This window comes from Nerophis ophidion, linkage group LG22 (assembly GCF_033978795.1).
Source record: "Nerophis ophidion isolate RoL-2023_Sa linkage group LG22, RoL_Noph_v1.0, whole genome shotgun sequence".
Classification (NCBI taxonomy): domain Eukaryota; kingdom Metazoa; phylum Chordata; class Actinopteri; order Syngnathiformes; family Syngnathidae; genus Nerophis; species Nerophis ophidion.
Window position 1 is genome coordinate 7,693,287 of NC_084632.1, and position 15,000 is coordinate 7,708,286.

General features: G+C 39.0%; 1 protein-coding gene across 2 annotated transcripts in view; it reads left to right on the top strand.

Annotated features, from left to right (window-relative positions):
* The window catches only part of matk (megakaryocyte-associated tyrosine kinase), a 32,480-nt gene that overhangs the window by 7,733 nt on the left and 9,747 nt on the right, over positions 1-15,000 (top strand). For both annotated transcript variants that reach the window (XM_061883168.1, XM_061883169.1), the window contains exons 4-9: positions 1,178-1,293; positions 1,518-1,737; positions 10,501-10,594; positions 10,658-10,723; positions 12,932-13,031; positions 14,914-14,998. In XM_061883168.1, the coding sequence (XP_061739152.1) occupies positions 1,178-1,293; positions 1,518-1,737; positions 10,501-10,594; positions 10,658-10,723; positions 12,932-13,031; positions 14,914-14,998 (681 nt within the window). The remainder of the gene's footprint in view (positions 1-1,177; positions 1,294-1,517; positions 1,738-10,500; positions 10,595-10,657; positions 10,724-12,931; positions 13,032-14,913; positions 14,999-15,000) is intronic.

Here is a 15,000-nt window from a genome sequence, read left to right on the forward strand (position 1 = left end):
TGGGAGCAGGTGGGTAAAGTGTCTTGCCAAAGGACACAACGGCAGTAACTAGGATGGCACAAGCGGGAATCGAACCTGCAACCCTCAAGTTGCTGACACGGCCACTGTCCCAACCGAGCTATACCGCCCCAAACGACAAGCTAAACTGTCCTGTACACTGGAAAAAAACTCAGCAACTACATATTTCTAAGATACAAGTCACAATCCCCTGAATGGTATTTTTTCAGTGAGACATACGTAAGAACTTGTTTTTAGGCAACAGAAAAAGTGTTACGCACTTTTGAGCATCACAAGTGTGTCTCAAGACACAAATCTTCACAATACGAGTAAGAATAGCTAATAATAAGTTTGAATTGCTAATTTCAGGATAGCTTATCAGTTTTCAAAGCTTAAATATGTTTTATTCAAGCTTTATTATACCACCGCCAGATGATGGATCTCCTGCTCTTTATTTTGGGCATTTATTGTTCTTCCTCCATTTGTGATCAGTTTTGCACCTTCTCTCTCTTGTATTGTCACAAACTCCGCTCTGCTTGCACAACATGCCTCAGCTAACGTTAGTCATGTTGCTACCTCTGCTCTGCGAGAGCGTATGACGCTAGACGCGCGACAGTATGTGACGTATGTAAGAAGGCGGGCTTGTTTTACGTCTCTGTGAGAAGGAGAGACGAGAAGGAGTGAGAAATGCCAGTAATGTAATGCCCACTGCTAGAAGCAACTGTGTGAGAACATATATTTTATTTTAAACTTCTATTTTTTTTTCTCCCATTCCCCCCCCCCCCTATTTTACCTGTATCTCATCTTTTTTAAGGGGCGCTGGAAGCCGGCAGACCCGTCAGCGATCCTGTTCTGTCTCCCTGTAATGTTTGTCTAATCTTGAATGGGATTGTGCTGAAAATTTCAATTTTCCTGAAGGAACTCTCCTGACGGAATAAATAAAGTACTATCTAATCTAATCTAATCTAATCTATCTATAATCGAATATTACGATATAGTCATTTTCTATATCACACAGAGACAAACCTGCGATATTATATCGATATATCGCCCAGCCCTAATTTAAATACATCAAAAAGTTTGCAAATAGAGGGGTTTGTAAATGGAGGTTCCACTGTATACCTAAACCCTGAATATAAGAAAGTCAGCATACTTATTGCGTGTTGTAATATGGCCCTAGACTAAAGGATACTACAAAGCCCGACATAACTCCAGTGGAGAAGAGGGGATCATAAACGGCACCAATGTGCGGGAAAGAGGAGCTCTGCGCGTTGATGCAAGCCTCAGCCTCATGCCGTATGTAAACTGTTCCTCCGAATGCTCACTTCTTCTCACAGGAAACTCAACCGCCACCGCAGTGTTGCATCAGGAAGTGTAGTGGCAGACGTAGTGACAGCTCTATCTATTACTGGCGGCGAGGAAACTCACAAACACCACGCAGGAGTTCGAAGACTAACTTCCTCTGTTTTTTAAATGCCGGATCCAGTCTAAGGCCTGACGTGTGACCTGTCCTTCAGCAGATGGTTTCACGGGAAGATCTCGGGCCCAGAGGCCGTCTGCAAGCTGCAACCGGCGGAGGACGGCCTGTTCCTGGTGCGCGAGTCCATCCGTCACCCCGGCGACTACGTGCTGTGTGTGAGTGTGTGTGGGGAGGTCATCCACTACCGTGTGATGCACCAGGACCACCAGCTGACCATTGACAACAAGCAGCACTTCCCCAACCTCATCCACATGATAGAGGTACTTTGTATTCTGTGTGCATCAGAAACCTCCATGACGCAGTAGTACTAATTTTCACACTGCAGTAGTACTTCTCAGGTTCAAACACCAAACTATCTATTAAACAAGACAAGAAGCAAAGGAATCAAACAGAGACAGGATTCAATTAGCTCATGAAAGGAAACGTCTGGGGCTGCACACTCAGCTACAGGCTCCCACCACGCTCTGATGAAAGGGTTCCTTTATTTAGGCCCTTTCTGATTTCATAGCTGCAGCTGTTTCTAAGGGGAGGGGGGTCATAAACTGCTCCCGCACTCGGTCATAAAAAGTTCAAAGTAAACTGCCTGGAGCTGTGTCAGGTTTTCCCCCTCTCTGCTTTCTAGAGCTTGGGTCATGACAAAGTCTTCCTGTGGCTGTCCAATAGATCAAAGAAACCAACACCTCTACGTCGCATCCCATCGCACACAGTGAAGGTTTACAAGCGGTAGGCCTTTTGCTTGATAAGATCAAAGACAGCTTTTGTTCTCTCGCAGGGCAGCCTGAACTCATGGGAACACAAAGTTGTGTCATAACATATATACAATTATTCTGACAGTACTAATGTTCATGATGCAGTAGTACTAATGTTCACACTGCAGTAGTATTAATGTTCACGATGCAGTAGTACTAATGTTCACGATGCAGTAGTACTAATGTTCATGATGCAGTAGTATTAATGTTCATGATGCAGTAGTATTGATGTTCATGATGCAGTAGTACTAATGTTCACGATGCAGTAGTACTAATGTTCACGATGCAGTAGTACTAAAGTTCACACATCAGGAGAACTAATGTTCACGATGCAGTAGTACTAATGTTCACGATGCAGTAGTACTAATGTTCATGATGCAGTAGTACTAATGTTCACGATGCAGTAGTACTAATGTTCACGATGCAGTAGTACTAATGTTCACGAAGCAGTAGTACTAATGTTCACGATGCAGTAGTACTAATGTTCACGATGCAGTAGTACTAATGTTCACGATGCAGTAGTACTAATGTTCACACTGCAGTAGTACTAATGTTCATGATGCAGTAGTACTAATGTTCACACTGCAGTAGTACTAATGTTCATGATGCAGTAGTACTAATGTTCACACTGCAGTAGTACTAATGTTCATGATGCAGTAGTACTAATGTTCACACTGGAGTAGTACTAATGTTCATGATGCATTTGTACTAATGTTCACGATGCAGTAGTACTAATGTTCACGATGCAGTAGTACTAATGTTCACACTGCAGTAGTACTAATGTTCACACTGCAGTAGTACTAATGTTCACGATGCAGTAGTACTAATGTTCACGATGCGGTCGTACTAATGTTCACGATGCAGTAGTACTAATGTTCACGATGCAGTAGTACTAATGTTCACGATGCAGTAGTACTAATGTTCACGATGCAGTAGTACTAATGTTCACACTGCAGTAGTACTAATGTTCATGATGCAGTAGTACTAATGTTCACAAAGCAGTAGTACTAATGTTCACGATGCAGTTGTACTAATGTTCACGATGCAGTAGTACTAATGTTCACGAAGCAGTAGTACTAATATTCACAAAGCAGTAGTACTAATATTCACAAAGCAGTAGTACTAATATTCACGAAGCAGTAGTACTAATGTTCACAAAGCAGTAGTACTAATGTTCACGATGCAGTAGTACTAATGTTCACGATGCAGTAGTACTAATGTTCACAAAGCAGTAGTACTAATGTTCACGATGCAGTTGTACTAATGTTCACGATGCAGTAGTACTAATGTTCACGATGCAGTAGTACTAATGTTCACGAAGCAGTAGTACTAATATTCACAAAGCAGTAGTACTAATATTCACGAAGCAGTAGTACTAATGTTCACACTGGAGTAGTACTAATGTTCATGATGCAGTAGTACTAATGTTCACACTGGAGTAGTACTAATGTTCATGATGCATTTGTACTAATGTTCACGATGCAGTAGTACTAATGTTCACGATTCAGTAGTACTAATGTTCACGATTCAGTAGTACTAATGTTCACGATGCAGTAGTACTAATGTTCACGATGCAGTAGTACTAATGTTCACGATGCAGTAGTACTAATGTTCACGATTCAGTAGTACTAATGTTCACGATGCAGTAGTACTAATGTTCACGATGCGGTCGTACTAATGTTCACGATTCAGTAGTACTAATGTTCACGATGCAGTAGTACTAATGTTCACGATGCAGTAGTACTAATGTTCACGATGCAGTAGTACTAATGTTCACGATGCAGTAGTACTAATGTTCACACTGCAGTAGTACTAATGTTCACACTGCAGTAGTACTAATGTTCATGATGCAGTAGTACTAATGTTCACACTGCAGTAGTACTAATGTTCATGATGCAGTAGTACTAATGTTCACACTGCAGTAGTACTAATGTTCATGATGCAGTAGTACTAATGTTCACACTGGAGTAGTACTAATGTTCATGATGCATTTGTACTAATGTTCACGATGCAGTAGTACTAATGTTCACGATGCAGTAGTACTAATGTTCACGATGCAGTAGTACTAATGTTCACACTGCAGTAGTACTAATGTTCACACTGCAGTAGTACTAATGTTCACGATGCAGTAGTACTAATGTTCACGATGCGGTCGTACTAATGTTCACGATGCAGTAGTACTAATGTTCACGATGCAGTAGTACTAATGTTCACGATGCAGTAGTACTAATGTTCACGATGCAGTAGTACTAATGTTCATGATGCAGTAGTACTAATGTTCACAAAGCAGTAGTACTAATGTTCACGATGCAGTTGTACTAATGTTCACGATGCAGTAGTACTAATGTTCACGAAGCAGTAGTACTAATATTCACAAAGCAGTAGTACTAATATTCACGAAGCAGTAGTACTAATGTTCACAAAGCAGTAGTACTAATGTTCACGATGCAGTAGTACTAATGTTCACGAAGCAGTAGTACTAATATTCACAAAGCAGTAGTACTAATATTCACGATGCAGTAGTACTAATGTTCACGATGCAGTTGTACTAATGTTCACGATGCAGTAGTACTAATGTTCACGAAGCAGTAGTACTAATATTCACAAAGCAGTAGTACTAATGTTCACGATGCAGTAGTACTAATGTTCATGATGCAGTAGTACTAATGTTCACACTGCAGTAGTACTAATGTTCATGATGCAGTAGTACTAATGTTCACACTGGAGTAGTACTAATGTTCATGATGCATTTGTACTAATGTTCACGATGCAGTAGTACTAATGTTCACGATGCAGTAGTACTAATGTTCACGATGCAGTAGTACTAATGTTCACACTGCAGTAGTACTAATGTTCACACTGCAGTAGTACTAATGTTCACGATGCAGTAGTACTAATGTTCACGATGCGGTCGTACTAATGTTCACGATGCAGTAGTACTAATGTTCACGATGCAGTAGTACTAATGTTCACGATGCAGTAGTACTAATGTTCACGATGCAGTAGTACTAATGTTCATGATGCAGTAGTACTAATGTTCACAAAGCAGTAGTACTAATGTTCACGATGCAGTTGTACTAATGTTCACGATGCAGTAGTACTAATGTTCACGAAGCAGTAGTACTAATATTCACAAAGCAGTAGTACTAATATTCACGAAGCAGTAGTACTAATGTTCACAAAGCAGTAGTACTAATGTTCACGATGCAGTAGTACTAATGTTCACGAAGCAGTAGTACTAATATTCACAAAGCAGTAGTACTAATATTCACGATGCAGTAGTACTAATGTTCACGATGCAGTTGTACTAATGTTCACGATGCAGTAGTACTAATGTTCACGAAGCAGTAGTACTAATATTCACAAAGCAGTAGTACTAATGTTCACGATGCAGTAGTACTAATGTTCACGATGCAGTAGTACTAATGTTCACGATGCAGTAGTACTAATGTTCACAAAGCAGTAGTACTAATGTTCACGATGCAGTAGTACTAATGTTCACGATGCAGTAGTACTAATGTTCACAAAGCAGTAGTACTAATGTTCACGATGCAGTTGTACTAATGTTCACGATGCAGTAGTACTAATGTTCACGATGAAGTAGTACTAATGTTCACAAAGCAGTAGTACTAATGTTCACGATGCAGTAGTACTAATGTTCACGATGCAGTAGTACTAATGTTCACGATGCAGTAGTACTAATGTTCACAAAGCAGTAGTACTAATGTTCACGATGCAGTAGTACTAATATTCACGAAGCAGTAGTACTAATGTTCACAAAGCAGTAGTACTAATGTTCACGATGCAGTAGTACTAATGTTCACGATGCAGTAGTACTAATGTTCACGAAGCAGTAGTACTAATGTTCACGAAGCAGTAGTACTAATGTTCACGAAGCAGTAGTACTAATGTTCACGATGCAGTAGAACTAATGTTCACGATGCAGTAGTACTAATGTTCACGATGCAGTAGTACTAATGTTCACGAAGCAGTAGTACTAATGTTCACGAAGCAGTAGTACTAATGTTCACGATGCAGTAGAACTAATGTTCACGATGCAGTTGTACTAATGTTCACATTGCAGTAGTTCTAATGTTCATGATGCAGTCGTACTAATGTTCACGATGCAGTCGTACTAATGTTCACGATGCAGTAGTACTAATGTTCATGATGCAGTAGTACTAATGTTCATGATGCAGTAGTACTAATGTTCACACTGCAGTAGTACTAATGTTCACGATGCAGTCGTACTAATGTTCACGATGCAGTCGTACTAATGTTCATGATGCAGTAGTACTAATGTTCACGATGCAGTAGTACTAATGTTCACGATGCAGTAGTACTAATGTTCATGATGCAGTAGTACTAATGTTCACGATGCAGTAGTACTAATGTTCACGATGCAGTAGTACTAATGTTCACGAAGCAGTAGTACTAATGTTCACGATGCAGTAGTACTAATGTTCACGATGCAGTAGTACTAATGTTCATGATGCAGTAGTTCTAATGTTCATGATGCAGTCGTACTAATGTTCACGATGCAGTAGTAATAATGTTCACGATGCAGTCGTACTAATGTTCACGATGCAGTAGTACTAATGTTCATGATGCAGTAGTACTAATGTTCACGATGCAGTAGTACTAATGTTCACGATGCAGTCGTACTAATGTTCACGATGCAGTAGTACTAATGTTCACGATGCAGTAGTACTAATGTTCATGATGCAGTAGTTCTAATGTTCATGATGCAGTCGTACTAATGTTCACGATGCAGTAGTACTAATGTTCACGATGCAGTAGTACTAATGTTCACGATGCAGTAGTACTAATGTTCACGATGCAGTAGTACTAATGTTCACGATGCAGTAGTACTAATGTTCACGATGCAGTAGTACTAATGTTCACACTGCAGTAGTACTAATGTTCACGATGCAGTCGTACTAATGTTCACGATGCAGTAGTACTAATGTTCATGATGCAGTAGTACTAATGTTCACATTGCAGTCAAATATTAGGAACAAATCTCAAATCTACAAAGCTAGTTTCCAGCCGTAGTCCCTGGGCAAGATGTAGATCACCGGCAGCAAACAATTTACAATAAACATTTCATCCACAATAAAAAACAAAACAATAAATTATCAATATTATTGTTGTCATAAACGATAATTTAAACAAGAACTGCTTTAATTGTATTTTATTTAGAATTTTTTTGGTGAAAATTGTATATTTGGGATCTGCATAAGTTGCAAGAATGTGAACTGAAACCATGGAGCTATTGGGGAGATACCCAGAGTGCTTTGACATTGTAGACCAGGGGTGCCCATTACGTCGATCGCGATCGACTGGTCGATCTCGGAGGGTGTGTCAGTCGATCTCAAGCCAGGCATTAAAAAATAGACATAAAAATGAGCAATCATCAATCATACCAAGACTTCACTTTCGTCAGTTGTTTGACATTCTCGGCACCCGAGGATCTTGTGAGATGACGCTGGCTGCTACAAGCTCATATTTAAGAAAAAAATCACTAACAGGGCGGACGCAGAGAAACACATTTTATTTCTAGAGACTCCGTACCTACTGTCAAAACTCTAAAGACCGACTGCACAGTTCCTGTCTTCACCATAAAAGACCTGTTTCATCCTGCCTGTGCTAACAAAATAATAATCTCAGAAAGATAGCGTGCACAAGCTAGCAAGCTACGGAGTTTGATGCCAATGTATTTCTCCCCCGCCCTCAGCGACCGCTTTCTCACTTGCTTGCCCACCCGCACACTCACTGACGTCACTCACCTGCTGCCAGACATTAAAGGGCCACACACATATGCTACTCTCATAACAAAGTGTTTAAAAATGAGTATGCAAGTTGGACAAATGAGATGCCAAATCCAACCACTTTCATGTGGTATTGGACAGAAAGGACAACTTTTTTTTTCCTCCATTTGAAAATGCGGACGTTATCAGCACCACTGTCTAATTCCAATCAATGCAAGTCATCAGAATCAAATACACCAACTTATATTCTTGTCTTCATGAAAGAAAGGAATCTATGTGTGTTAAACATGCTTGTATTATCATTAAACACCATTAACTTGTTAACAAAAATGTCTCTTTCATAAATAAATAAATATAAATTATAAATAGGAATGAGGTAGATCTCCTCGACTTGGTCAATTGAAAAGTAGCTCGCCTGCAGAAAAAGTGTGAGCGCCCCTGTTGTAGTCAATTTAATCAATAAGTTTCTTGTTTTTCACTTTCCTCTTGTTGTGGGGCAGAGTGGCTCGTACATGCACACGGATTCTCCGCTGTTGCCATTTCCACTACAAAGTAGCATACAGGGCAGACTTAATCAGTCAGTCGACTCGCTTTGGAAGCACTAAAAACTACATCACTGGACACGCCTGTTGAAGTGGCGGCACGTAAACAAAACGGCGAATCCTTAAGTGAGGGTCAAAAAGCGGCTGGAAAATGGCCTTTGATACATCATTTATGCAAAATTTTTACCCAAAGAACCAACCTTACATGTTATGTAGAGCACAAGATTTTAAATGTGTATATGTAGAAAAGAAAAATCATAAGATGACCCCTTACTGCAGGGGTAGGGAATCTATGGCTCTAGAGCCAGATGTGGCTCTTTTGATGACTGCATCTGGCTCTCAGATAAATCTTAGCTGACATTGCAAAACACGATAAGTAATGAATAATTCTGCCGGTAATCACAGTGTCAAAAATAACGTTCAAAATATAAAAGATTCTCATGCATTTTAATCCATCCATCCGGTTTCTACCGCACCTGTTCAAGAAGTAGCATTAATAGTAAGAAGTATTTTATTTATTGTTGGCTAGCTTCAGAATAACAATGTTGGACTTACTTAAAAATGCATGCATCATCATAATTTATTTTTATTCCTTTCATTAAAATGCATATATACAAGCCTTGTACAATTGACACTTTCATTGTTTTTTTTGTTTCTTATACATTTCCATGATCAGAAAGGAGCAGATGGAAGAATAATATTCTTATATTTATCTGCCCCCTTTTTAACACAAATTATTTTCGATGACTTTATAACTGTTCCCTCCAACAATACCCGAACGCCAACATACTTTTCAATTTTCCTTTAAGCATTTTCACAATGACACGTCCAATCTAAATCAAAATTCAGTTTGATATCATTCCAGTTTTTTCTTTTTATAACTCTTTTAAATAAATGATAAATGGGTTGTACTTGTATAGCGCTTTTCTACCTTCAAGGTACTCAAAGCGCTTTGACACTACTTCCACATTTACCCATTCACACACACATTCACACACTGATGGAGGGAGCTGCCATGCAAGGCGCCAAACAGCACCCATCAAGAGCAAGGGTGAAGTGTCTTGCTCAGGACACAACGGACGTGATGAGGTTGGTACTAGGTGGGATTTGAACCAGGGACCCTCGGGTTGCACACGGCCATTCTCCCACTGTGCCACGCCGTCCCAGATATTCTTACATCTTTTTAAGTCTTTGTTTAGAGAATTCCATGCTTTCACACCAACAACAGACAAGCACATTTGTTTCAAATGTGTTCGCACTCTTGGATGTTTAAAGCCTTCTGTGGTTCTCATCTTCAGATGTGAACACATAACTTTTGTATGTCCTTTGGAAGAATTGTATTTCTCGCTTTGAACATCATTAATAGAGTATTCAATTCTACAATGTCTCTCAGTTTTCGTAATCCTGACCTAATGAAGTGGTTTCGTGTGGTCTCTATATCGAACTTTAAAAATGATAGGAATTGCTCTTTTCTGTGAAATAAAGGCATTATGTTGCTATGATATGTATTTTCCAATATTTCTGCACAATAATTGAAATAAGATAGAATAATATTTGTATTCAGTCTTAAAAAAAATATTATATGGCTCTCACGGAAATACTTTTTAAAATATTTGGCTTGTATGGCTCTCTCAGCTAAAAAGGTTCCCGACCCCTGCCCTACTGAATTATTGTGGCCACTAGGTGTCACCAAAACACAATTATCACTGAAGGTCTGTAATATTCTTCACTGTTTCACTAATTTTACTTGACCAAACGTTTTCACTACTAAATAAAAGTGTATATTTTGTTCAGATATGAAAAAAATACTGAGATTGACCTTGGCAATGTTTTGTGCCAAAATGTAACACAGTTAAATGTATTGCATGCAGACAAAAGGCAACGTGATTCATGCGTGATCTTTAAATGAGGAATGATCCAATGTGAGTGTTATCCGACCTTTACCGCTTCCCTTTTTCCAGTTCTACTCTCACAACAAGGGCTCCATTGCTCAAACGCTCCTGAAACCCAAAGCAAAACACGGAGCCAAGTCGGCGGAGACAGAGCTATCCAAAGGTAGGGAAGAAGAATTCTGTGAAGTCTTAATTGATGTCAGGAGAAATGTGTCTCCTCTTGCAGCTGGATGGCTGCTGGACATCTGCAAACTCACACTGGGGCACAGCATTGGAGAAGGGGAGTTTGGTGGTAAGCTTCTTGTATTATGTATATTATACAGCAGGGGCGCTCACACTTTTTCTGCAGGTGAGCTACTTTTCAAGTGACCAAGTCGAGGAGATCTACCTCATTCCTATTTATAATTTATATTTATTTATTTATGAAAGAGACATTTTTGTTAACAAGTTAATGGTGTTTAATGATAATACAAGCATGTTTAACACACATAGATTCCTTTCTTTCATGAAGACAAGAATATAAGTTGGTGTATTACCTGATTCTGATGACTTGCATTGATTGGAATCAGACAGTGGTGCTGATAACGTCCGCATTTTCAAATGGAGGAAAAAAAAAAGTCCTCCTTTCTGTCCAATACCACATGAAAGTGGTTGGATTTGGCATCTCATTTGTCCAACTTGCATACTCGTTTTTAAACACTTTGTTATGAGAGTAGCATATGTGTGTGGCCCTTTAATGTCTGGCAGCAGGTGAGTGACGTCAGTCAGTGTGCGGGTGGGCAAGCAAGTGAGAAAGCGGTCGCTGAGGGCGGGGGAGAAATACATTGGCATCAAACTCTGTAGCTTGCTAGCTTGTGCACGCTAGCTTTCTGAGACTCTTATTTTGTTAGCACAGGCAGGATGAAACAGGTCTTTTATGGTGAAGACAGGAACTGTGCAGTCGGTCTTTAGAGTTTTGACAGTAGGTACGGAGTCTCTAGAAATAAAATGTGTTTCTCTGCGTCCGCCCTGTTAGTAATTTTTTTCTTAAATATGAGCTTGCAGCAGCCAGCGTCATCTCACAAGATCCTCGGGTGCCGAGAATGTCAAACAACTGACGAAAGTGAAGTCTTGGTATGATTGATGATTGCTCATTTTTATGTATATTTTTTAATGCCTGGCTTGAGATCGACTGACACACCCTCCGAGATCGACCAGTCGATCGCGATCGACGTAATGCCCACCCCTGTTATACGGTATTATCTGCTCACAGATGGCACCTGGTTGTTGTTTGAACACATTGGTGCTCTCCCTGGGTAGTCCCACTCTTTAATGATTGATTGATTGATTGATTGATTGATTGATTGATTGATTGATACTTGTATTAGTAGATTGCACAGTTCAGTACATATTCCGTACAATTGACCACTAAATGGTAACACCCGAATAAGTTTTTCAACTTGTTTAAGTCGGGGTCCACGTTAATCAATTCATGCTTTGGTCACACCCAAAAATGTGGCAAAATTACAGTGGTACCAACTTTCTAGGCTCTCAAAATGCCTTCATAGAAATACTAGCATTTCAGGTGGCTGAAAAGTTTAGATGTGTTGAAGTGCGATTTTCCATTTGGTGCAAATATCACACATAAGGTCTTAAACAGTGACGGAGTACCGAATGATCGACACTATGTTTGTTTACAATGAGGTCACAAGTACGAGAAAAGGAGCGCTTGATTTCCTCACCCGGTCCTTTTTACAGGACCGTATACTGTATATCATTTTTTTTTTTTAAATGTGTTATTCTTATTTTTTTCAGTTCAGCATTATCAGATTTTTCGGCGTAGTGTTATAATTCCTGATATCGCCACAGTAGTTATTAAGACCATCAAACAAATTGTGATTCTTATTTGATTAAAAAACAAATAATTTTAAAATATATACATTACAGGCCAAAAGTTTGGTTTACCTTCTCATTCAGCGTGTTTTCTTTATTTCCATGACTATTTACATTGTAGATTGTCACATCAAAACTATGAATGAACACATGTGGAGTTTTGTACTTTACAAAAAAAAGGTGAAATAACTGAAAACATGTTTTATATTCTAGTTTCTTCACAATAGCCACCCTTTGTTCTGATTACTGCTTTGCGCAGTCTTGGCATTCTCTCCATTAGCTTCAAGCACACCTGTGAAGTGAAAACCATTTCAGGTGACTACCTCTTGCAACTACGCCTGACCGCCCGTGGTCAGGCGTAGTTGCATGCCAATTAAAGACAAGGATACTATGGCCCTTGAACAGGGTGCTGGTAATTTTGGCACTGTGTGGAGGTGTCAAGCCCTGTTAAATTAAATCTGCATCTCCATAAAGTTGGTCAGCAGTGGGATGCATGGAGTGCTCTAAAACTCAGGAAACACCAGCAGATGACACGGCCCCCGTTTCCTTTCATTTTTCAGTGGGAGTTTGAACTCTGCTGTTTTAAGAGATTCATTTTTGACACCTCTTGTATGATTGTGTCCTCCAGCTGTGTTTGAAGGCGAGTATTTGGGCCAGAGGGTGGCAGTCAAGACCATTAAGTGTGATGTCACAGCGCAGGCCTTCCTGCAGGAGACCGCCGTGATGACGTAAGTCTGGAGACGTCCTCATCACTTCTTTTTGACTAAGTAGAGGTTTGTGGCCTCTGTGCATCTCTTGAACCACATTGACATCTATCAAAAATCTAGATACTGTTTATCCCTGTTTTATTTCTGGTTGTGACAACCTTGTCCACCATTGCACTTTATATGCAATGGCAAACTGTCCATCTTTATCAGTCCGAAGATTTTCTCGATGGAGGTTTAAAAAAAATAAGAAATAAATCACTTCTTGCTCTGGTTCTCCCTTATTTCTGTTTATGTGTAGACACTCCAGTCCCGTCAGTTTGCAGTCCCAGGACATTCTCGGTGTGTTGATTCCTAGAGCCAACACAAGTCTTGGTAAAAAAAAAAAAAGCTTTCAGATTTGCTGCTCCATGGTCATGGAATGGAATACAAAAGAATCTGAGGCGACCTGAACTTTGGGAATTTTAGGACATATTAAAAGATAGAGAAATGTTTTTAAATAGTTTTTATTGAATCATTTTGTCTTGTTAATAACTATTGCATGTTCTTATGTTTATGTTGTAAGTAATTTGTGCTTTTATCTATAGCAGACCTCGGCAAATTAAGGCCCGTTAAGCTTCTCAATCTGACCCGCCGGGCATTCCCAAATCCTTTTTTTTTTTTTTTTTTTTTTAGATCTTTTAAGATAGAAAGTGTAACTGCCATTATGATGTGCACCCATGTTTTCTAATGACCGTAAGTCTTCAACTATACTAAGTCTTTCAATGGTTCAAATCTGTGCTTTTGCATTGTATACTACCTACTATAGTAATCTAATTAGTTTCTATGGTAATCTAATTAGTTACTATGGTAATCTAATTAGTTACTATGGTGATCTAATTTGTCACTATGGTCATTTAATTAGTTACTATGGTCAACAAATGAGTTACGATGGTCAACAAATGAGTTACTATTGCAATCTAATTTGTTATGGTAATCTAATTTGTTATTATGGTCATCTAATTAGTTACAAGGGTCATCTAATTAGTTAATATGGTAATCTAATTAGTTACTATAGTAGTGTGCAGTGATGTTTTCTAATGACCGTAAGTCTTGAACTATACAAAGTATTTCAATGGTTAGAATTTTGCATGATATACTAGTTACTATGGTAATGTAATAAGTTATTATGGTAATGTAATTATTCACTATGGTCATCTAATTAGTTAAAATGGTAATCTAGTGAGTTACTATTTTAATCTAATGAGTTACTATGGTCATCTAATTAGTTACTATTGTAATCTAATTAATTACTATGGTCATTTAATTAGTTACCATGGTAATGTAAGTCACAGCAGCTCAGACCAGGCACCAACCAGTGTGGATAGGGAGTGTTTCCAGAGCCTTAAATGTGGGTGTCTGGGACAGACGCGGAAGGAGATTTTTACAACAAAGTTATAAAGCTTAGTGATACATCACATTTGATTGTAAGTTGTTGTTTTTTACCCTTCATGTTCATATTTCGCTGTTTGTTGCATTTTTGTTGTGTTTCACTTGATTGTAAAAATGTGTCAATGGAGTGTTCATATGTTGTCAATATTCAGTGTTTTATCCTTCATAGCTAATATTGTTAATCACACATTTTTTGTTTTCATGTACATTATTGTGAGGTTTTGTATTAGTGTTCCTAAAAGTAGATATACCGGCCCCCAGACACATTTTTTTCTCTAAATTTAACTCCCCGAGTCAAAATAATTGCTAGGCCTGAGGCATCCTGTGTGACTGCTGCTGTATTGATGATACCTGTCTTTTGATGCCCCTTTTTGTCAGGTCGCTCCTGTAAAGGAGATTTTAATCTCAAAGTTTTTTCTTTTATGTGGTTGGATAAAGTTTTCACTCATGTTGAGTTTGCTTGGTTTCCTTCCAGGAAGTTGAAGCATAAAAACCTGGTGGGCTTGCTGGGTGTCATCTTGCACAAAGGCCTTCTCATCATCACAGAGCTCATGACCAAGGT